The sequence below is a fragment of the Strix aluco genome, chromosome 13 (assembly GCF_031877795.1).
Source record: "Strix aluco isolate bStrAlu1 chromosome 13, bStrAlu1.hap1, whole genome shotgun sequence".
Lineage (NCBI taxonomy): Eukaryota > Metazoa > Chordata > Aves > Strigiformes > Strigidae > Strix > Strix aluco.
The window spans coordinates 13,053,691-13,078,183 of NC_133943.1; the positions used below are offsets into that span (position 1 = coordinate 13,053,691).

The window sequence follows — 24,493 nt, forward strand, 5'->3', positions numbered from 1 at the left end:
AAAGAGACTGAATGCTTTGGAAAGACCAGACAGTGTCATGAACATACAAAATTTAATCTGAAGTTAGAAAGATTAAGGGTTTGATGATTAAATCCTTATCCCCATTTTCATGTCTGTTTAAAGTCTAATTTCAGTCTAAGCTTAAATTTTTACATCTGTCATGGTTGCCTACATGGGCAATTATGAAAAAAAACAGGATGAAAACTGCTTTGGGAGGAACGTTGAGATTCTTCACAAGGTATTGCAAGGCTGAAACAGTAGTGGGTTGGAGAAGAGAGAGTAATTCACATGGTCAGATAAGGACCAAAACTAGAAGAAAAAAAAAAAAAGTCAGTTGCATGAAAATGCCCCAACATTGAGCAAAAGACATGCAAGAAAAGCTGAAGTAGCAGTGGAGAGTGGGTCTGATTAGGTTTTGATAGATGGAGAAAACTGAAAACATTTCCCCACTGTGTAAGTGACATTATCCACAGTCTTTATTCAAATTATATAGAACAAAATCTAATTAAGGGAGAAGTTTTATAAACTTTACAGAAAGCCCTCTACAGAGCTAGTTTTGAAACAAAAGGGACAGATAATTGCTTAATCTCAAAATTAAGACTGAAGTATACCAATAGTACTTTACATCAAGCAGTTATCTTTAAGAATGCGTGAAAAAGGACAATTTAGTTTTTAAAAAGGTGTCCTCTAAATACGGCATACATATGAAGTACTCTAACATCCTGGATTTTTTTCAAAGCTTTTTGAGAAACACACACAAATAATTCAGATTTAGTCAATTTTATTTACAGTTTGTTTTTTTACATTTCAGAGCATTACACAATTACATATTCTCATTTTCTGACCTGCAAACAGATACCTTAAACGGAAATATTAAAAAAAATGAAGTTAGATACATCCAAAATGCAACAATTACACATCTGACAATTCACAAAGTGTAATTTACTAGGACGTATCCTAAGAATTTAGGAACAACCAGTCAGGAGAAAATCTGACCAATTTCATCAATCAATTATTTACACATTCAAAACAAAGCCTCTCTTAATCTAAACCTCCAGGCAAATGGCCTGAAAGATTTCTTCAGGAAGAAAGACCAGAAGTTATGATTCACACCTATGCAGCATTAACAGCCCTTGATCCCAAATACTGAGCGACTTCTCAGCTTTGTCTTAGAGCTACAGGCATCCCTCTCAGCTTCTCAGACCCTGAAGTGTTATATTTGTGCCCCCATGTGCATAGAAAGGCTGAGTGTTTAAGTGGTCACTACGATAAAACCCCATTTAATCTGGTCTTTAAGTTACATGAATTCTTCTTCCTTAAAAATTTCAGCAAGTCTTCTAATGATATTTAAACTGGCCTATATGGATTGGAGCATGCCTCCTTAAGATGTTTAAACTTGCTTTGAACCAATTCGAACTGGCCAGACCAAATATATTAGAGACTATTTAAAATAATCTTTAAAGACCATTTAGACAAGGCTTACATTTCTACACTTCCCTGATGGGCCACCTAAAAAAAAAAGTCACAGCTACTACTTTCATCCCTTGTGTTAACCCTTCGCCACACAGCAACTACTATATACTGGGTAGAAACTACTAAAAAATTCCCTGCAAATAAGCTGCCTTTCAGCTGAGGCTATGGCTCCTATGCATTGGGTGTTTGAGGAGGTTTTTTTTTTTCTTTAAAAAAAATTCTCACTTAAAAATACTGAAGTTCTCGCTTTAGGCTAATTTTGATTGCATGTTCAATTTGTTTAACTGTCAAGAAACCGCTACAAATGGAACAACTTTAGTATAAAAAGAGCAGTCAACCGAGTGCAACTTCTGACTTGGCAAGTCCTTCATGGTAGTTCTCTAACTAGGCTATGAATTTTGTGGAGCCTCCAGATTTCTTGCCTACCTTACTTTCCATGTTCACGTTTCAAACTGTGTCAGCAGGGCCCGAACTTCGGGAGTCAGCTGCTTAGCAGCCTTAGCTGCCTCTGTGACGGCCTTGCGGTAAAGACCCTTTCTCTTCTTATTAAAGCGCAACTGGAAGCTTTCTAAAAAGGGGGATAGTTGTGCAAGAGCAAGAAAAGATGTTGTTGTGGAGCCAAACCATGAGATACGAGCCTCCTGTCGAACTAAAAGGCCATTATCTTTTCGGCTCACAGTTATGGTAAGAATACGGGCTGGCCACCAAGGGAAGCCATAAATCTTGGCCCAAACAATGTCCCCTACACATACGGTCCTGCCATCTGGTGTGACACATTTAGAGACGTTTTTGGAAAAGACTTCCGTTTTCAAGGAATTACTGAGCTTTTTCTCTTCCTTTGAAGAGGAGGAGGAGGAAGGTGCATGCATGCTGCCTGGAGGAAAATCAAAGCTTTCAGTAGAGCTACACTCAGAGTTGGTAGATTTCAAATCATCTGTGCTATCACTACTACAAACTGATGCACTGGAAGAGTCAGATTTCTTTTGATTAAGGGTCATGTAAACCGTTATATTGCTTTTGCTGCCTCTTTTGCCCAATGTCTGGTGTTCATCCTGATCAACAGTTACATGCACTTCACTCGTGTCCTGAACCTCACTGCTGGCCTCTTCAGGGCCTTCTGAGGGGCTCTGATTTTCTGAAGGGGCCTCACCTGCTGAGCGGGTGGAGGAGCAGCGAGACTGGGGCTTAGTTGCCATCTTGCCACTCCGTATTTTCTCAAGTCCTGTCTTGAGAGAAGAGTCATTTTCTTCATTCCGATACCTTTGTGGCTTTAAACGCAATCGGGGTGGGAGGGAACCTGAGCTGGTGTTCTGAAGACGCCGTGTGAAGTGGACCTTTGAATGTGCATTTTTGGAAGAGGAGGTTGCACTCTGCTTCTTTTGTGCCTTTTCTTTGGCCATTTTCAAGACTTCCCGAGCTTTTGCATGATCCATGTTTTTGCTCTGGAGAACTTTTTTTGTATTTAACTGCGCTTTTGAAGTATTTGCTTGTGCGGAAACTTTAACTACTCTGCTTCTGCTGTGGGCAATATTTGAAACCTTGACCACAGCATTCCTTTTCTGACTTTCATTTTGGCTTTTTCCATCCACTTTATGGTCAGTTTTAAGTTTTTTATTCACAGTAGTCACACTCTCATTTCTTCGTTTTTTATTATCCTCGTATTTTGAAGAGTCACTTGCATTGCCACCTTTTTTTATTTCCTTTTTTTCTGCAACAACACTGTTTTTGCACTTGTCACATAAGACCTGCCGGGGTCGTAGTTTGATAGCATTCATGATAGAAGTGGGTTCCTCCCTGTACATTTTACGCTTGGGCCGCTTAATTTTCCGGGGTGGAGGCTGAGGTATTGACTGGTTATACGTGTCCCTGATAAACAAAGGAGGAGGATATGGCGCTCCCTCATGAAAGAGAGGAGGTGGTTTAGAAGTCCATAGGCTTTTAGCTATGCTAGGTTCTGATGGCTGCGTGAGAGAAGAGTCATCAGGGACTGCAGCATTAGATTCACACTTCACCTGTGCCTCATCTTGGAATGGTTTACTTTGGAGCTGCATGGCTTCAGGTTTATCCTTGTATTCCCTTTTAGGAAATATGGTCACAGGGATTCCATGGGGTCCAAACCTTAAAGAGAAAAAACCAAAAATTAAATGTTTTGAGGGAGCTTTGACTGCATTTATTAAAAGGCATTTGAAAACCTGTCCACATTATGTAGCCACCATTTGAAAGACATGAGTCCCAGGAAAATGAGGCTTCACATCTAGCCTTATGATAAGCTTTGAAAAAGCAGAACACCAAATCAAAGTCAGTAGAGAGCATGATATACACGACTTCGCTTATTATTAGTTTCTCTTTCATCAACAAGATGCCCTGAAAATGTAACAAAAACATATCACCTAGTGAGAGCAGTAAAAGAATTAACTTTGTACTTTTAGAAAATGCTTATAAATATACAAACTACACACTCATCCCATCAACTCTAAATCCACCCAAGATTAGCTTCCATACTAAGTCAACTTATGTGAAGAAGGCATCTCCAGTTACTTTAACAAAATTTCTTCCATTTTTGGCATAGCACAAAAGGCCGAGTATGTTTCGGATTTAATCGAGGCAAATACGAACTGCATAAATACTTGCACTGAACAGAGCATGCCATCATTCTTCATCCACAAAAGATTAGCACTTGATCATCTGATGCATTACAGCCCAAAACTTGTTAGCCTATTAGTCTGAGTTTCTTCCAGCAAAACTACCCTTATTTCATCACAGTACAAACCATTCCTCCCTGTTTTGTGAGCAAACAATATTTTAAACCTTCCCCTACTTTTCTCCAGACAGCTCTAGATCTCTGCTTCCCCATTTGACACACACAGGACTTCTCACAGCTCAATCAGCTCAGAGAAGAGAACAAAAAATCCCAGTATGATTTAGGCATTAGCTCAAATTTCCTATAGTAACAGAAGTAGCATGTTGCCTAACAGGTAACCAATACTTTCTGCAAAGGGTTGTGCTAAAGGACACATTTTATCAGTTTGCAAGGCATTATGCTTGCCTTCTCCTGAGAGGAAATCAAATTATAAATACATTCATTTTACAACAATGTACCTTTCAATCCCCAGAACAGGGCAGGAGGGATTATAAAAGCTTGTTTAACCTTCCTTCTGTTCCACTGCACAATCTACCAGCTGTGGTACCAGCCTTATACAGAGCTGTCACCAGGCTGCTGACTGCTCTTGAGCTCTGCCTGACTCCAGCTCCCATACACACACTAGTGTTTGGCTTATATTAGTTGGTATTTTAATAGTTTGACCTTAATGCAGTAACAAAATGATAGACACGGTTGCAATTCAAATGCCAAATCATCCATTTTTGAATCACTAAACAAACACCATTATGTTTATCCTACCCCACCTGACAGGAGAATGAAGTAATTGCCCAAGATTTGTCCTCAACACTAGTTCATGTTGCACTGCAGCTGCTCAACTGCAACATCCTCTTAACTGACTGAAGTTTCTTCAAAATCTATGGTTGACTTTCAACTGGAGGTAAATGCTGAATACCGGTCTGTTTTCCATTTGCACTCCTGCAAAAAACTGAGTTTATACAAGTGTCTACAGGTTGCCTTTATTTCTTCAAAATTGGTTTTGAAAGAAGTCATCACATGTTAGAAGATTCTTTACACTGTCAGCAAGCAAAACCATCACTTGTTGTCCTTTTGCTTATCTGTTAAGCCTCTTTTTACACTTAAAAGTTGAAATTAAAGCAAACAACTCATCCAAGATTAAATTATCCATCCAGTTTGCACTTCATTACAAAAGGAGAACAGAAACAGCAGACAACCTAAGCAAAGGGCAACCAAACAATCTTGTCATCATAGGAAAGAAGGGAAGTTGAACACAACAATTTACAGTTTAGTATCAATATGGGCACTGTTGCCCTAACCCTAGGTACTGCTACATTCATACCTTTGAACTCTGGAGACAGAAGCAGGAGCCCAGGTGGGCAGCTAGGGCAGTTCTGTCCTCATCCATGGGCTGATGAGTGCTCTTCACCACAAAATATCCCATCACCCCACAAAAGTTCATTTCTGAGGTTTGGATCCACGCCAGTTGAATTCCACATGTCCCTCCAGAAATGAGCGGCACAACTAAATGCAGTCTACTGCACTAGTGAAGGCTACAGTGAATTATAAACATTTAGCAGCTGATACAGGCATTTCTCCAGCCTACAGTCTGGCATTAAACCACAAGGGACTCACTCATAACTAAGTTTTAAGTTCCCTAAAGTCCCAGAAGTCCACCAAGTGTAAACAAATTGCTTTTCCAAACACTTTTCCTTCCACTAAGGATTATGAGTAAGTTACTCAATTCCAAGTAGGACTTTAAAAAAACCTATCAGCTGATAATAATTATATTAGCAGTATTTTCAGTGTTACTTGCATCAAGAACTTCAGCTTCTCTAAAAGCAGTAAGATCGAGATCCCATCTTTCACCCCCTGATAAAGATTACAGGATTTGGGAAAAAAGTTAATTTACCATAAGTGTTGAGAACAAGACAGGGCAAGATCTCTGCTGTGCAAATTTCAATCCCAAACACTACAAAAGTAGAACTAGACAGGAGTGTGATATCAAACGGACAAAACCCATGCAGAAGAACATCACTTACAACTCTTTTCACTGTCTCAGGAACTTCATTTCCTAGCCACTCACAAGACATTTCCATAGTCCAATGCACAAGCTGTTCCTCCAGGAAATTTATTCTGACTCCATGTTAGGAAATAAAGCATTATTAGCAGTGACCAGGGAAGTAGTAGATGAAGAGGATTGCAAGGAGATTCTCCAGAAAGATCCCGTTTAAGTACTTTGTCTCTTTTCCGAGATTTTCATTCTACTGCCTCACAAGCAAAGTCAGCACGATTAGCACTGCAAATGCAGAAAAAAGCCTAATAGAAAGCTCAGCATATGACTGATACTATGAAGGCATCAAAAATTAATACTGCACCTTAAAACTATCCCTTCCTTCAAGCATCTGCGTAACACACAGGCCAAACAGCTGAAGAACAGGACAGCCAAAGTGGAATCTTTAAGATGTAAACCTGCTTTAGTAAGACACAAAACCAATACTGACTGAACCTCTGAAGACTGAGTCTGTCTCTCAAAAGATACTGTTTTAACAAATGAACTAGTATCTCCCGCCCCATCTACCTAAAAAATAATGAATTTAGAGAACATTCATTAATATCATCTAGTGCCAGTTATGTAAGAGCAAATGAAGACACTATTCCTGTAAACAATGTGTCAATACATAAAGACTTGACTAGTCAGGACACAGTTCACCTGAAGTACAAGATAAATTTGGTAAGCCCAGAGACCGAATATTACTTCCAACAGTTGAGCGTATGGTACCTTCTCTCTGGCTTCATCCAATAGCAGGTTGTGTCCATAAACATTCAGTTCTTAGATGATCTTTGTCTCCTCCTTGGTGAATGAAATTATCCAGCTATGCAACTTGGAAGAATGATATCAAAATTAAGGAGAGAGAACAATGGCAGAAAAACTTAGGAATGAAACAGTAAATTATAGAGAAGAGAATGAAAACAATGAACAAGGTAAGGGAGCGAAGGCAAAACAAAGAATGGCCTAATTTTCTTAAAAGAAACAGCAGAATAAAGATGTGATCTTAAATCTATTCAAGACAAGGCATGACACAGCATCTAATGAGTTCAATAGCCAACAGAAGTATTTATTGCATATACTAGAATTTCAAGCCCTATTTTCATAGGTCTAGTTGGCGGACCTTGAAGACAAGTGCTTCTCATACAACCACAGTAACAATTATTACACCAACTACATGTCTGAAAGAGCTAGGAGTGCCATGTGTATGTAGGTTAGACACAGAAGTCATAAAAGACAGCATTTGGTTCATCTACTACAGAGATGAAGATAGACTAAAAGGCTACCATATAAAAAAAGGTTTAAAAATCCAAGCAACATTACTCAGTTCTATCATGACATTTACTGATCTACACACCAGTCAATGACTCGGCAGTAGATGATCACCTCTTAAAAGAAACCACTTCAGTTATGCTACATCAGTGAGACTACCTACATATTTTGTTTGTCACGTTGCACATTTAAATACTACAATAAATTGCCTTGTCTTTATTCTAACAACAAACTACATTTTTTTTTTTCATATATTGATCCCGAGTATCACCTGTCCCTACTACATTACTTTCCTCCAGAAGAAGCTATTCTTGGAAAGACATACTACAACTACTGTTTGCTTAAAAAAAAAAAAAATCCATTTGTGCATAAGTTCCAGCTGTTCGTTGTACAGCCCGTTCACGCATAACATAACATAGTTCTATCTCAGACTTGAAGGAATAGGAGGATTTGTTGATGGGGGATCTAAAATTGACGTCTTAGGAAAACCAAAATAAGAAATAGGTGTTTCAACCTGATTCACAGCAGTTCTGGAAAGCAGTGCACTGCTGCTTCATACCTACTCAAAACTAAGGATCAGTTTTCCATGTTGCCAACTTCTTTGTCTGTAAAGGTGTCCTGGCTCTTTTTTGCTTTGAAAAGGCACCTCTAAACAAAAGACAGTTGAGACGCATTGTACAAAACTTATCTCCAAGAAGCTTTACAAGTAAACAGCAATCAGTAGGCTATTTCTGCTATAGATATCACTTAAATATAGAAATGCAATAAAGACACAAATAGCAACAGGAATATCGGGAACTATACTTAAAGAGACTAATGGGGTAGATGACATCAATTCTGGTAATCCAGTGATCTTTACACTGAAAAGAGCTTTCAATTGACCAGGGTATGCAGAGACAGAAATATGGTAAAAACAGTCAGGTTTTATTTCCACAGTTTGTCATCTGCAAGTTAATGAATAGGTAGCCATGGCATCTTTTGTAATTACATAAAAGCTAGTTTGGGTATCTAACCTAGAAGTCTGTCACTTAGAGCCACAGAATTTGTATTACAGATATGTAATACAAATTCAAACAAAGTAAAAACACTTTTTTGAAATCAAAATTCTATAGCAGAATTACTACAATGACTACATATTGCTATTCCATTTGTATGCAACACGCAGCATAAAGAGTATTTTTTAACAAATAAACATAAGGAACAAATGCCATTTAAATTCCTAACTATATATATATAAATATCTAAACAATACGTCCTGGGGCAAAGTGTTTTTACATTACTATGTAAGTCTTAAGCCCTCATCTTTAGTCTCCAATGTCTACCTTTTACTTCTCTATTAACAGAAACAAAAATGAAAAAGCACCTTGTTCCGCCAAGAAGAGCCAAAGGAGAACCCACTGAACCAGCTCAGAAGTATTTCACATTTGTCTGCAAACACACTGAATTAACGTCAAAGCACAATAACTTCTAGTAGCTTGATAAGTGTTAAATCAAGTCTGTTGTAAATGACTATGATCAAAACTCATCTTTACCACTAAGACTACAGTAATCTCCAATCACCTTTTTATGCATTTCTGCTCTTGCACTCAGTATCATCCTTAGTGTTTTGCAAAAGCCAAGGCAAGCAACAACTGAAGCCATTTTTATTGCATGGATAAAAGTTCAAAGACTCTGAATGCTTGGAGTATAACAATATGCTGAAATAATGTAGAGCTAAGTATACATAAGTCATGCATCTATCTAAACTGAGGGCTTAAATTATAATATTCAATGTAATATACAATTAGATCATAGCTATTTGAACACAAAGTATTTCAGAACTCCTCAAAATAACCTGTATTCAAAACAGGTTATGCAATAACTTTTTCATATATAATTTACCTGGTGTGATAAAGCACAATATGGAACACATTGCTTTAAGCTGCAGGCACCTTACTGAAAAAAAGCATACACAGAAGCCACGCTATCAACTCAATGGTTTACTCACCTCCTGAGCAAGGTAACACTAGGATAAATAGACTAGAAAATGCATATTTCACTTAGAGCTCTAAAAACATGGCAAAGGACTGCAGCGTAAAGTGACTCTTTGGAAATAACACATCTTCAAGAATAAATGCTGCCTCACCATCACAAACTCTCAGCACCAAGAAAAATTTTGTTAAAGATGATAATTCAAATTAAGTAACACATGACAATCCAGACAATTACATACTCAAACTTTTACTCATCAATGTTAAGCTTAGTGTTTTCAAGCAGGTGCACGTGCCTGAAATCCAAGCTCTTTTTTCTGGCACACTTTCAATGCAGAGGAAAGACAAGAGCAGGGTACATGCAGAATTGAGTTTAGAAGAGTATCTCAGAGCTGGTTAGAAGTATCCAAGGCAGCAGCTGATGTTAATCATTCCTAACCACTGTCACCCAGGTCTCCTACTGCAATCACTACCCAAGGGGAAACCAACAGATACCACACAATATGCAAATATACCAAAGGCTGTATTAGCTTACAGTACACTTGTCCATGAAGTTTGAAGCCCTTTGAAAGACTTCAACTTCCAGGAAACTGAATCACAGAAGGGCATGTAGTCAGGATGCTGATGCAGACTTTGAAGAATTATCCACTGCAGAGACAGAAGAATCTCGAAGTTGATAAGCCTGAAGAGCACACAGGCCATCCCCTATCACTGCTTTCCCTCCACAGAAGTGGGAAGGTACCCCTCACCTTTCTTGTAAATCCTGTCCAATGTGAATTTGCAGAATATCCTTCAGTTTTCTGTAACCTGGAGTTCTATCAAGGATATAAAAGTAAGCTTTAAAAGACAGAATACTTTAAGTTTAGGCTTCCCACTAACTACCACAATTTCACTGGCGTGCTTATAAAGCTGAAGCTCTATATAAACTGAAATTATTTTTTAATTTTTACATCTGCTGGCATTATCAGTTTTCAAGGGTCAGTTGCATTTTAAAGAAGATGCTTTGCTGATATATTCGGAAGCATTATACATTTGCAAAGCCTCATGATTAAGATAAAACACTTTGAGTATACACTTCAAGATCATCCACGTACCAGTCAGACCCAAGACAAATGGAAGAGAATGATACCATTTATTAATGGATGAACTTTAAGCCAATTCAGTGTCAAGATGGACAAGATTCATCAGTCCCATAACTGTGTACAGAAAAAAAAAATACTTAAAGCATACTGAAAATTTCACCTCCACCCTGTCTCTCAACACTTCAAGCCAAGTCAAGTCAACCTACTCTTAGAAAGCAATTGCATCCCACACTGTTGGAATACAGAAAAGCATACCATAAGAAAGGCCAGTTCAACCATCATCTGTTGTATCACAGTCCAACAAAGAACAGTAGTAGACTACAGCTACTTTAGGAAAGCCAAGTTTGAGGCACTATCCACAGATGCTCTATTTACCAGCAAAATTAGGGCTCACTAGTTTGAGAAAGGGAAAAGTCACACTCCTACTGGCTGAAAATCAAGCAGCAGATTGGCAAGTGTTTTCAGTATAAGCAGCAGCTTTAACATACTTTATACTTATACTAGCTAAATCCTAAGAGGTAGTCTGTTTTTTTAAGCCATTTCCACTTTCCAGGTGGAAACTTGGAAATGAGTATGTTTTTTCAAAAAGCATTGGATAAGTGACCACAAATAACATTCAATAAAGTTTTGGATGTAGAGAGACACAAGAGGGACTATTTTCATATAGAAGCTGAAACATTACAAGTCATACAAAAATTTAGGCTGACAGCAGTATCACAAGATCTTCTGATCCAACCCTATCCTCTAAGTGAGGCTAAATTTGACACTACACCATTCAATATAACCTCTGTCAGTCACAAGTGTATATGTAATTTACTCTTAACCACACACACACACACTCACATCACACCTATGCTTCCAGTGTTCTGGATAAAAGCAAGTATCAAAGAAGTGTTATGACTGTTCCTTAAATGCTAGAATTTCACCAAGCTCCTTTACACATTTGAGAAACAATAAAAGAGAACAGGTGATGAATTGCAGGAACACCTTGAAAACCAAGTGTTTTTAAAAAAAACAACAGCACCACAACCCACACACAACCCTGAGTAACAGACATCTCTGCTGTTGAGAACATGTATCATAGAACACCAGTACTTCTACAGAACTTAAACCTTCCCCAGACAAGGACGACCAAATGTTGTCCCTATTTATTAAATGAAGTTATTAGTAAAAGAGAACTTAAGAGCAGGGAGAAACATGGCACATTTTTTTCAAGACTTCTGCTGTTTCCTTCTCACAGCAGATCTTGAATTTCTCATCTTGGGAGTACCTTGTCCCCTCCCACCTTTCTTGGTGTATATGGTTACAACACACTAGATCCACCCTGTGGAGTTTGTAACAACAAAACGTGAGCATACATAGACCACAAGTTTCAAGAAGTGCTAAATATAAATGATTTAAAAATCTAACAGATGTCCTGCAGAATAAGACAACACAAACTAGGGAATGGATGCAACAGTTAATTATTTATCCTTATTCTTTTGCAGTAGAAATTTCATATTAGGAAAATCACAGGATTCAAGAGTCTCCAAGAAAGAATGCTGTAACTGAAAACTGCTACTAGGATTGTAAAAATTTGAAGCTGTCTATAAAAGTTTACTTTCACCACGTAGTTCATGTATACCTTCTGCAGGAAGTCCTTCCTTATCTTCCACAACCAAACCACAATCAAGATAATTTCAAACACCTGTACCAGTAATACACTGGGCATCTTTTGCATATCTAACACTTCTAAGTCACGAAACAACTTTTTGCTCTCCCTTTCCCCTTCAAGAACTATTATGATCACACACAAGTCAGAAGGGAAATAGCTTAGAGAAAGACAATAGGAATACACATGTCCATCACATCTGTAGGATTAGAAGGACAATTTTAGTCAAACGATAAAGCAATAGAAACCCCAAGTCCTGACTGTTGGCAAAACAACAGAACATAAATTTAATCCCCCTCCTCTCCTTAATCTTTGAGAAGGGGAAAAAAATTGCAGAAATAATTATCCTCCCTCCAGAAGAGCTAACTAGAACCAGGACTTCTTAATCCTATGTTTTAAGATACAAATGCTAGGCTCATCGGGTATTTCCTTAGTCTACTTCCTCCAGGTGCAGAGCAAGACTCACACTAATTCTGAGCCAGCAGGTGGCATTAACATCTCATCTACCCTAACCCAACACAGTGTTAGGCAGACACTGGACACAGGCAAGCTTACAAGCCCTGTTTAAGCCCCATACCTAATGAGTAGTTTTCAATGACAATTTGTACAATGGCATGGAAAATTAACTACAGTCGTGCATGAAGCATTCCACTATCCATTCTGACAAAAGACAGAATTGCCTGCTCCTGCCTGCCTGATGGTTGGCTGCATTTCCCATCTCTCCTATCAGCAAGACTCTGTCAGGTATACGCTGAGGAACTTGCATCAGAACCTTATCCTAGCATGCAGTAAGACACTTAAAAGGTAATAGCAACAGTAGTAATAAAGTTTAACAGTGGGAGCACATTTTTAATTTGTGCAATAAGCCTTTAAGAGTAACAAAAGTGGGGACATGTCCCTCTTTAAATGATGATTTACTGCGTAAGAAATTGATTTGGGACTCAGTAGATGCGAGTTCCTATTTTCTGCTGATTTTCAAAACTTCCTGTGCAGATGCTGAGAAGTACACGAGTCTGCCATTAGTACAGGCAGAGAAAATACTTCCTTACCTCAAACAAATGTAAGAATAAAGTCCACTGAACACTGAGGTGCTTGTGCTCTTGTGTTATAAACTCCTAAATGGAAACCCTATTTACAGGGGGTAGGAGAGGAAGAGGGAATCAGGCCTTTAATAAAAACATCACTGACTTTGTATCAAAGCCCACAAAAATAAAATGCAGTCAGTGCATCATTTCAACAATGGAAAAAGAATTAAGAAAAAAGAAATAACAAAACCAACCAAAAAACCACTTTAAAATGAGAAATATATGGGGACGTTTTTGCTTTTCTTTCACCTTGAAGTTCAAGTAATTCAGAACATAACTTCAAAAAGCTAAAAAGAGTCCAGTGGACAGGTTTTTAAAACAGTCATTAAAACTTACTCTCCTTAGTACTGTACGGAAGTAGCACCTTCATTATCCTGGAGGGGAAATCAGAAATTAAGATCCAAAAAGGACCAGGAATTTACTTCTTCCAAGTATACGATGAAAACAGTATTAACACAGGCAGTGAACACATCAGTCACTGTTCGAAGCTACCGAATGAGTAAATTCTAATACAAAGTTTCACTTGTATTAAATAAGAACTAGTAGTCTTAAGGTATTGATCCCCTTTGCATTAGGAAAGTTTGTAGGATTATTCCCATCCACTTGAATGAGCTAGTGGAGACAGCTTTCAGTTGCCACCCATCTTCCATACTAGAAATCCCAGTGTTTTCATGTAAATGCCTGCTGGAATTTAGGTGTTTTTAATTTAACCCTACCCTTCCTTTTTTTTTTTGTCCAGTAGAAAAACTTGCTAAGAATTCCAGGGCCTGCCACAGATACAGAAGGAAGTTAATGAAAAATGTTAATGTTCTACAAGTCCACATGCTGCTACACAAAACAAAAATACACAGATATAAAGAAAAGCTGATACGTAAACAGTACTATCACTCAGTCACTTAACCACCGAAGTCGAAGTCTAGAATAACACTTAAATCTTGGGCATTCGTGTAACACCTGTTTTCTGATAATGCTTCAATTTCTTACAGGTAGCGAGTTCTTGGACTTTTTCTAGAGTTTGCTTACCACTGCACTTCCTGCTCTGAGACATCTGAACAGAGACTCCTATTCATCTACAAATGACTTGTCATCAGCCAAATATTATAGACCTTATGTCTAGAAACTCAATTCTTCTTGTCCAGGTCTCCAAAGAGCTCGTCTTTTAGAATTTAAATTTCACCTTCTGGGTTCCCATGTAACAAGCACCTCTGAAGAAACTCCAAGAGAAATGTAGAGAAAGGAATAAGGGGTTCACTGCATAAGAGAATCTGGGAGTAATAGCAAAAGCCTTCATGGATCACCTTTCCACAGTTCTTGCTGTGAAGACTTGCCCCAGGGCCTGTGCTTAAAAACAAGGGAAATTGAGATGCATGCTTCCACTGCAGCCACAATGCAAAAGAAGCAGACAGCCTGCCTGCTGCAGATGACCTTTACTGAAAAGGGCTGCAGTAGATCTGCTGCATGAGAGAAGGATCTTCAGTGCATAAGAAAACCTCAGGCAAATGAGGGGATGTGTGGGGTCAGTCTGCGTTTAGTAAGATATGATCTTTTTCAGGAGTAAGGGAGAAGCTGGTATTTTCTTTCTTCACACATATAGACCCCTAGAAGTACAGCAGCACCTGCTCTGTCACCCTGCTAACCAGGGCAACAATGTAACTTTGTGGGTATAACTTCAGACCTACAAAAGAATCGGTGTTAACTAGCATTACAGCTTAAGTTGTAATGCCTTCTGGCCTGCTTTGAGACCTTTAATATTTCACACTAGAAGCGAATACAGTTTGCAGATCACATTTTAGAACTTGGCTTCAAAAGCCAAATTGATAACTTAGCACTTCAAACGACAACTGAAAAATTTAAAACTTACTTTCATGACATTATCCAGAACTTGGGTTTCAGTAAAGGCCTTCTGTTTCAAAAACCAACCGAAAAGCTACACCCATAACAAAAGTACCTTTCCTTTTAGAACGCACTGACAATATTGGATTTGCAGGAAGTTATTAAACAGCTACTAGTAACGCAAAAGAGTGATAAAAGACATGACCACACATGCAGCTTAAATTTGGGGGGAAAAAGTGCTGCATTTTTTGCAGACCAATTATTTTAAATAACAACCCTGGTCAAATTACAGTTTTCTCTCATGTAGTTGCATAGTTCTTAAGTCTAGAAAACAAACACTAAGAGAAAGAAGTTATTTTCACCTGTAAATAGCTGCTAGATTGTTTATAAGATAATACAATATCATTGATGACTTCTGGCCTCCCAAGAACCCTTTGCTAGGGGAAAGCAATGAAAAAAACAACCCCCAACCCTCAGAGTCTAATAATGCTTGAAGTTATTTCGTGATACATAACAGCCCCTCCAGCTCAAAAGAAAGGGTATTTAAGAACCATTAAACTTCACCCCATTCATTGGGTACAAGGAGCAATCAGGACTAATAACTGTACTTCAGGACTGTTAATAGCCTGGCTTGAAAACCATTATTCTGAAAAACAGTATGTACTGAAAAATAAGGTTACCTAGGCAATGTAAAACACAAGCCACCAGGAAAAACACGTCTGGGTCTGTACGCTTGTACAAAGACTGGAAGAAATGCCAACAGCTGCAGCTCAGGTCCGTCTTCCCCGGCAGACAGGGATGCTAGAGGCCCGACGTGAATCCCAACCGAGTCAAAAGGATGTACTCATGTGCTCACCCCTCTCCCGGCTCCCCCATTTTCTCATTCCCACTACTTCTGTAAGGACAGCACCGTAAAACGGGCGGCCGAACAGCCGCCGGGCACCGCTCCCAGCCCGCGCCCCGGGAAGGGCCCGCTCCCCGTTCCGCGCGCTGAGGCCGGGGGCGGGCGGGGAGCGCGGGGCTCGGCCCCGGGCGGGAGGGGGGCCCTGCCCGCCGCGCTCCCTCCAGCCCCTGCTAGAAGGGTCGAGGAGAAGGATGCCCGTGAGCTGCTGCCGCCGATCCCCAGGGGGGGACGCGGGGGCAGGAGCCGCTTGCCCGCAGACCCACGGCTCCGGCCTCCCAGGGCGAAGGAGGGGAGGAGAGGCTGCTGCCGTCGCGCCCCTCGGCCCCTGCCCAGGCCGCTCCCCGCCGCGGGGGGAGCCCACGAGGGCCTCGGCGAGGGCAGCCCCTCCTCCCGGAGGGCAGGAGAGGCGCAGGGCGACGCGGGCAGGCGGCTCTGGGCGAGCTGGCTGCCCCCGTCGCTGGGTGGGGGGGCTCGGGACGGCTGCCCCGTGAGATCTCACCTTTTCGAGAGGTCCATGAGGACCCCAGAAAAAAGCTTCTCTCCCAGCCGGAACGAGACCACCAGGGCGTCCTCGATGATGTGATCCAGGGTGACCCGCACCTCGGAGCCCGGCAGCAGCGGAGCCTCCACCTCCCCTCCGGCCGGAGCCACGGGCACCGGGGACTTGGGCTCGACAGCGGCGGCATCAGCAGCATCCGGCTCCTCCTCCTCCGGCCGGGACGGCTCCTCCCCGGGCTCCGGCTCCGCGGAGCCCCCAGTAGCCGGCGGGCAGGGCTGCGGCTCCTCCTCGGGAAGTTCAGGGTGCCCAGCAGGCGGCGGGCAGGGCTGCGGCTCCTCCTCGGACTCCGGGCTGGGTGCTCCCCGGTGCTCGGCCTGGGGCGAGCCCACCTCCGGGGTGGAGGGCGGCAGCGTCTCCGTCCTCTCAGCTTCCGGCTCCCGAGTCCCGGCCGGGCTCCGGGCGAGCTGCACAGGCGGCGGCTCCTCGGCCTCGCCGGGAGCAATCTTCCCCCCATCGGCCTCCTCCCCATCAGGCACCACCGACTCCACAGCCTCGGTGACGGCAGGGAGAGGGTCCGCACCGGCCTCGCTGCCCGGGATAGGCTCCATCTCGGGCTCAGCTTCACCAGCCCCCCCATCGCCCGGCACCGCTGCAGTCGCTGCCGCCTCCGCAGCCATGGCCGCCATTTTCTCTGCTGCTTCACCGCCGCCTCCCTCCAGCAGCGGGATCGATAACCACGGCCTTCCCCGCCCGCCTGGGAGGGAGAGCCCGCCCCCTAGGCTCGTGTCCGGTAGCCTATTGGTGGGCGCGGTGCAACTTTCTGCTTCTACTGGAGAGCAGAGTAGTCCGTCAAGCCCAGCGGGAACTTCTCGTTGGCCAGCGGGGACTTCATTCAATGGAGAGTCGGGAAGAGGAAGAAGGGGTGTGGCTCGAGGCTTTACAGGCCGTTACAGATTAGAGGGGTTGAGCCTCTAGGGCTGCTCCGCCATTTCATTGGTGGAGGGAGGAGCCTCTCCCGCGGGAGGCTGGTAATTGGCGGTGCCAGACGTCCGTCAGGGGGGCGCGAGGCAGGAGCTGCGTGGTGGCTGGCATGCGCGCTGCGGGCGGGTGGCCGGGAGAGGGCGCGAGGGAAGATGGCGAGGGCGGGAGGGCGGCCCTCAGCGGGGTTAGCTCGCCCTGGAGCGGCACCCGCACCCGGGAGAGGTCGTCTCTGCCTCCCAGCTTGTACAGCGCCGCGCCCGCTGCCGCGCGTGGGGAGGCGGGGTGCTGCTGGTCTGTGGCGCTACCTGCCCCTGTGCTGTGGGGGAGAGCGGGCCCCTTACTGAGGGGAGGGGGGCCAGTGAAAGACAGCGTGGTGAGCGGGCGGGTCGCTGGGGAGAGGGAAAATGTGAGGAAGGCAGTGGGCCTGGTGTCTTTTGTGAGGTAAATCGACACTTTAGAAGATGTAAGTAGCATGGATTAGGTACATCGGATAAAGGTGAAAGGCGCAGTGTTCAAAGGGGGAGACAAAGAGTTAACACTTTCCCTTAAGATGTTCTGAATCAGTGATCTTTCTTCCTGTGGGATCAATAGTTGCTACCGTGTGGACATTTTGCGCCCCCCCCTCCCCTCCCCGCCGTAGGAAATCTTGTATTCCTAAACAGAAATTAATTAAAAAGGAAAGGTTTTAACTCTGTTATGTACATGATTTTACATTTTGGGAAGCCGGGTCCTTTGTAGAAAGGAGGGATTTGTTAGAAGAATGGATGAGAAAGAAAAGTGGGAGCAACTGGAAGCAGAAAGACAAAAGTGATCTTAAAGCATGGATGGTTTTATTCCTCCTGGTTCTATTATGAGACATACATTGTTCAACAACAAATGAAATTTTCTGAAAAGTAGCAAGTGAAATCTGTAAGATTTTCTTTAAAAATAAAGTATTCCTTTTCTTTCATGTTAGTGACATTTATTGGCAGACTTCAAAGTTGCTACCAACCATATGCTTACAATAGAAACAGAGCTGCACCCCGGGTTGTCAGGTAAAAAACTTATTTTTATAAAATGGGCATTAAGAACTAACGAAATTTTGCAAGGGGTATGAGAAAAAAATGCTTGATCAGATTTAAGGCCTGGTGCTACACTTACCTTTCTCCCCTTCATTGTAGGAAAAATGAGTTATATGTAGTTAAAGGACTACAGTAATGCAAAGAATTTTTTTTTAGTAATAATAAATGAGGACATGGAAAAAATAGCCTTCTGTAACAGTAAAAAAAGCTATGTGTAACCGTATGCAAGTAAAACATCATTTTCTAAGCTGCTAGCTATAAGATTTTAGTAAGTAATAAAGGCATGATTAACCTACTCTGTTGTCCCGATCATAGTGGTTTGACTTATGTAACAGACATAAAGACTCTTCCTTTTGTATCTGATAGTGGTTTACTTTGCATGGTGGACATGTTTGCATTACTGGTGGTGTAAAGTGTGTCAGAAACATATGGGGACATCAGGAAGAACAGCTAGACACATTTCTGGAGACATACATTAGAAATAAGAAATTTGCTAAAGATAAAACTGCTTAATAAATTTTTGTATGTTTTACCACCATATCTGTTAAATCAATGGTTTGGTAGTGTGGGTGTGTAGAATAGAATGTGTTTATTGGGGGAAGGAGTAGTAGATACTGAATTTCTTTTTTTTTTTTTTTTTTTTTTTTTTTCCAGCCATGCTTGCAGCTTTGTCAGTCTGTATCACAGAGAAACAGCAGATGGATTCAGCGTATGATCTGTGGCTTAAATGAAATCAGATTTGGTAAGCTTTTCCAAAACTACCTACCATTAATACTACTTCCAAAACATTTTGAAACAATTTAGTTAAACCATATTTGTAAAAGATCTGTATTCCATATCCTGAGGCCATAATGCTTTGAAAGATGGCAGCTGTCTAGGCACCCCTAAGGCTGAATATGTTCTTTGCCAGAATTCTGGAAAATAATGAGAATATTTGTGTTGCTACTGAGTTACCTTCATTTCAAAGCTATCCGTGTGCAAGGATTTCAGTTTTAATTCAGATCTGAGATTTCAGGTTTTTCTGTATGTTTTGCTAAGGAGAATGCAATAGTGGCTCTGGAAGGTTCACAGAAGTAGCAAATGGTTTGTAACGAGTTCTCATGTTGAAGAAGCTGTGTATAAAAGAAAAGGTTGTAGGAGTGGAAGAAGGACTCTGCTGTTCTTTCCGCTCATTATTTTTGTTCTGTGCAATTATGACAACATATGACATGTAGAAAATGAAAATTTATTTCCTAGAAACTTTACCTTATTCAGATGAGTCCTAGGACAGATTAAAGAAACATATTAGTGAAGATAGCTCATATGTAACACCAGAATTGTTTTTACATTGCTCTCCTATGCAAAGACTTTCACTGTGCTTGAAGGTACTCCAACTATATTTCAGCAGTAGACCAAATCATGCTCTGCATGCACTGGACTGTTCTGCACATAGAGGTATGATCATCTGTTTGAATGCTGCTTTCCTTATTAATGTCTTACACTAGTAGTAATCTGTTTCTTCATTCCAAGACTAATATTGCGATGAAAAGGCGTCACATTAGCTACAAGGGCTGACAGGGTACAGGGATATGTGTTTTTAAATTATTTTTTACTTTTTACTCAGGAGCCATAGTACTATATTTCAAAAGCTTACAAACACTTGCACTCAGAAGTTTGCAAAAGCAAAGTTGCCAGACAGCTCTCATGCCAGAGCTGTCACGGTCCTTACTATAAAACAGCATGGCTTGTGTAGATACTTTGTACGGTTGGTGATTTTAATTGTGCTAGCCGGTCAGTTCAGTTAGCCACAGTTCATTTCTCTGGTGCTGCTGTGCCATGGCATAGAAGGATGGCAGTAAATTCTGAGCCTACAAGAAATTACCAACTAATACAAAGAGATTACTTAGCCCTCGAGCTGATGGGACATTAAGATCCAATAGCTCAGCCCAGCAGGCTTTTTGTTATGTTAAATTCAGACTTATGTAGAGGATGGGCGTAAAATGGAAGATTTCCTCTTGCAAAACTTCAGCGAGGTTAATGCTTACTGAAATCCACCTTGTTTTTCAGCAGATGTTGCTTATGGCAGACAGTTACCATTAAAATGGTATCTGGCAGCTTTTACATCTCCTGGAGTCCCCAGCAATCCGTATGCTAAGCATAGGAGACAAATCGGGGTCTGTGGCTTGTTAACACTCTGAATTGTTTCTTTGCAATAACAGAGCAGTTTAAACTACTGGCGGGTGGGTCTTAAAATAGAATGTAAACAGCTCTTTTGCATGTTGGAGGTGCTATATGTGCTTTCAAAAGAGGTAAATACTGACATTTATATACCACTCTAATGGTCAACAGAAATATGATACCATAGGTAACCCTTAAATGAAAGTATACTAACAGTAGGCATGTAGATGCAGGATGAAACTTGTAAGTTTAACAAAAAAGCGCTCGCTATGTATTTTTTTTTCCATCCCAAATTCCTTTGATCACCATTTAATTTCTGTTTATTTTAAATCTAGCCTGTAATCTCTTTAGGATAGGGTTTCTGTTCCTGTGGCTGGATTGCATAGTGATTGGCATAGTTGGGGCCTTGTTTCTGTCCTGGAATGCATAGAAACTGCCAAAATAAATTGAATGAAGTTAATGAAACAAATTGCACTAATATACTTTCTGTAGATTAAAATTAGTCTCCATCTATTCAGAAAGTGGCAGAAAGGACAGAAGTAGAAAGAAGAAACTATGAATTTGAGAGAGAAACTGGTAAAATAGGAGGGAATAAAATTATGAATTTGATGGCAGGAAAAAAGCAAAGCTCTATGAAGATATGTTAGCAGCAGGCTGGGTAGCTGAAGAAGTTGTAGTAAGTTTGGGTTGAGGGAGTGAGCGGATGAGATGTGGTTGCATGATGCCTGTAAGAAGTAGATATGAGTGTATCTGTATTGTGTGCACGGGTATACATGGGTGAAAGAATTGTTTCTGTGTGAGTAAGCTGGAATGCGATAAGGATCTGGGTCTGGCAGACTTGACTGTTTAAAGGCCTGTGCTGCTCAGCGTTAGTGATACTGATTTGTTCTGTCATGACCCAAATGTATTATTGCAGTGACCAAACTGAATAGAAAATCTTGAAGTCTGTGAGTAGTCACAGCATGTATGTGTGTTTCAGTTAAGAAGTACATTAGGTTAGGGTGTCTGTAGCTTAAGATGATGTATAGTAGTAACATCATTCTTTGGGCATCAGGTTCCATAAAAGTGTATTACCATGAAAGAGCCAACACAAAATGCAAGGTTGTAGTGGAACAATATACATAAACAGAGTATAATCAGGGTAGCAGTGAAGCCAAAGTGCGTGATTACAGCATATCTACAAATACTCAGTTTCCTTGAAGCTAATTTAGCTACCAGTAACAGTGAAACTGTGATAGCAGTCTCCAGAAAGGGCTGCACCCTGGTAATTGCCTAGTAGCTAGAATTTGTGGTGTTACTGGTATCCAAGCCAGCTGGATATGTGTAAGTTCACTTTGCCTGTTCACGATGCAACTGATCTGTCTTAGGGTAGGCATATGAAAGCTCTAAACGAGTGTTTGGATTTATAGGGAGTGTTTGTAGTGTTTTGGTAGGATAGTAGATATTTTTCCTAACATCTAGACTGGGGCATGAGAATATTAGATTAGAGGTTTACAATATGAAGTTCTAACAATCTTGCTGAGACTTTGTGACTCCACACATTAAAGGGATTGTGGTTTATATACATACAAAAGCTCCAGTCTTTGCTGGCTCTTTAGCAGCAACAACAATGAGAAATAGTGTGCTACAGGAAACATACTTTTCTCCCTGCGTCAATCTGAATCATAGTGGCAGTAGCTTCCTGTGACTGCTATAGTGACAATTTCCTGTGACCCGGAGGAAGGCCTGAGGGTCTCACAAAAACCTCCACAAGTCAGGGTTTAGGGACCACAGTTTTATGCTGTGTTAATAAATTCATTTTAACATTGTTCAGTGTTTGCAAGGCATGATCTGCCATTGTGAAATTGTCAAGGCTTTCCTATTTAAAAAGAAAAAGTGTAACCAATGAAAGCCAATGTATGTAAGCAATGCAGAGGAATATAAGCAAATGAGCAGAAAGTAAAGACTGGGTCTTGATTGTATGCTGCAGACTTACTGCTTCTATAAGAAGTTAGGAAACTAATGCTCTTGAAACGGTTGTTAATTACATTTAAGCTGTTTTGAAACTTCATTATTGATTTATTACAGAAAATTGGTATGGGAGGAGAAAATAATCAGTCATTCCTGTAATGTTTAGTAACTGATTTTTGGAGCCATATGACTGTAGAGTTCATTGTGTTACATTTATGAATGATTATTAAAGGATTTGTAAAATCTCACTGCATGCACGCATGCCCCAGAAGTCTACCCTGCAATTTGAAAAGTTAATTATATGCAAAATTTCTTGTGAACAAGAGATGAAGTCAACCATTGGGGCTTTACCTAATGTCTGTATGGAGAATTGATTTAAATCAATTACCATAGTTGGGGTTGCTTAAAAAAAAAATTGCAACTAGAAGTGAGCCCTTGGGGTGGAGCACTGGCATTAGCTCACTGCTGACACGTCTCACACTTATTTTATAATTTTAAAGAAACGTGAGTCTGAAACTACTTCGTGTCTTATCTTGTAATCTGACTGATTTCTGCTATCTTCTGAAATTTGTGTATCTGTAAGTACTGGTGATATCCACGTTGTATCTCTGCGTATTTTTCCATTCAGATAAAATAGCTTTGAAGGTGCAAAATTGCTAATACTATTATTGTTTCATATTTTGGCATCTAAAACCTTATCTCTAGTTTTGCATGCATACATTATAACTGTGTTTTAATAAAATACCTTTCATTATTTTTGTATAAATAAAAAAAATTCATTGTGCACTAAAACTAGGTCTATAGTGTCTCTCAAACTGTGACCATTGTTATTAAATGATTAATTTATTGATTATAACTAATTCTTAGTAGTTCAAATGCCAGTCCTTTTCCCACACATATATGCTAGTCCTCTTCCACAGTTACTTATTACCAGTATTAAAAGTTGTGGATGTGGAATTAATTAATTAATTTATATGATACAATTTTGTAGTGCTCAGCTAGATTAATTTTATTGAGTCTTGGAGACTCAGTAAATCAAAATTAGTCTAAAATGTGACCAAGACGTCAAAGAGCAGAGTTTTCAGGGTATTCTTTTCAAAAGTATTGTCAGGACAAATCAGCCTTCATAGTGCTGTGAGCCAGAGATGTATTTGTGTACCTACAAGAGGCTGTTGGGCTGGGACAGCACTCTGTCAGCACATGAGCTGCCTTCTGTCTGAGTCAGGTATGAAATACTCCAGGTCCTTCTTGCTGGAGCTACAAACCTCATGATGGGCTGACCACTGCTTCATCAAGCATGGCAGGCAGGGAAGCACTTCTTCCATTTCCCTGCTCTGACAGTCCCAGTCTGGGAGATGCTAATTGGTTAACATGGGCCTAAATGACTAAAAAGGTTCATTTTCAATAGTGGTTTAGGTATAGAGGAAGGTATTTACCCGACCTAATTTAAGTTCCTAGATTCAATGGCCAGTTTAGGAGCCCTGATAGTAAAGAAAGGAATCACTCTCAGGACAGTGGTTCAGAAAGGGATGCTAATCTGGCTCTGGAGTGAATTTAGAAGATCATCTGTCCTTTTGACTACACAGGTGTTCCAGTTTCACAGTTCAAACATTGAAATTGAGATTATCAGCTGTACTGCCATCTTCTCAAGAGGTAAGGAAGGTTCTACAAATGTTAACAAGAGTGGCAGTAAGTGGCCCATCTATTGAGGCATCTAGCTTAATTTAGTCTTAATTTTGAGTGCTAAGGCTAAGTATTTTTGAAAGCATAAAGGCCTTAGGCTCTCTGAATAATTTTGTAGCTAAAGCAATATTTATGTTTTCAGGGCTTACATGAAACATAATACAATTTCTGACTCTATTCAGGAATCAAATTACTTATATACACTCTTTAAACAGACTTGAATAT

General features: G+C 40.8%; 2 protein-coding genes across 14 annotated transcripts in view; one reads left to right on the forward strand and one right to left on the reverse strand.

Annotated features, from left to right (window-relative positions):
- PWWP2A (PWWP domain containing 2A) overlaps positions 1–17,194 on the reverse strand; it is a 54,293-nt gene extending 37,099 nt beyond the window's left edge. For 5 of the 10 annotated variants that reach the window (XR_012625029.1, XR_012625028.1, XR_012625027.1 and 2 more), the window contains exons 1-2: positions 16,437–17,194; positions 2,624–3,591 (exon numbers count right to left, since the gene is read on the reverse strand). Coding sequence is in view for 4 of the 10 variants with exons in the window: in XM_074838916.1 (XP_074695017.1) it covers positions 2,624–3,591; positions 16,437–17,122 (1,654 nt within the window). In the remaining 6 variants the exon portion in view is untranslated. Of the gene's footprint in view, positions 1–764; positions 3,592–16,436 lie in introns of those variants that run through there. The other 5 variants (XR_012625026.1, XR_012625025.1, XR_012625024.1 and 2 more) reach the window with 2 other exon arrangements.
- Positions 17,195–17,311: 117 nt separating this feature from the next.
- FABP6 (fatty acid binding protein 6) overlaps positions 17,312–24,493 on the forward strand; it is a 45,275-nt gene continuing 38,093 nt past the window's right edge. Inside the window, exons 1-3 of one of the 4 annotated variants that reach the window (XM_074838921.1) lie at positions 17,312–17,358; positions 18,373–18,451; positions 19,133–19,220. The gene's annotated coding sequence lies outside the window, so the exon portion shown is untranslated. Of the gene's footprint in view, positions 17,359–17,571; positions 17,709–18,372; positions 18,452–18,903; positions 19,221–24,213; positions 24,239–24,493 lie in introns of those variants that run through there. The other 3 variants (XM_074838920.1, XM_074838922.1, XM_074838924.1) reach the window with 3 other exon arrangements.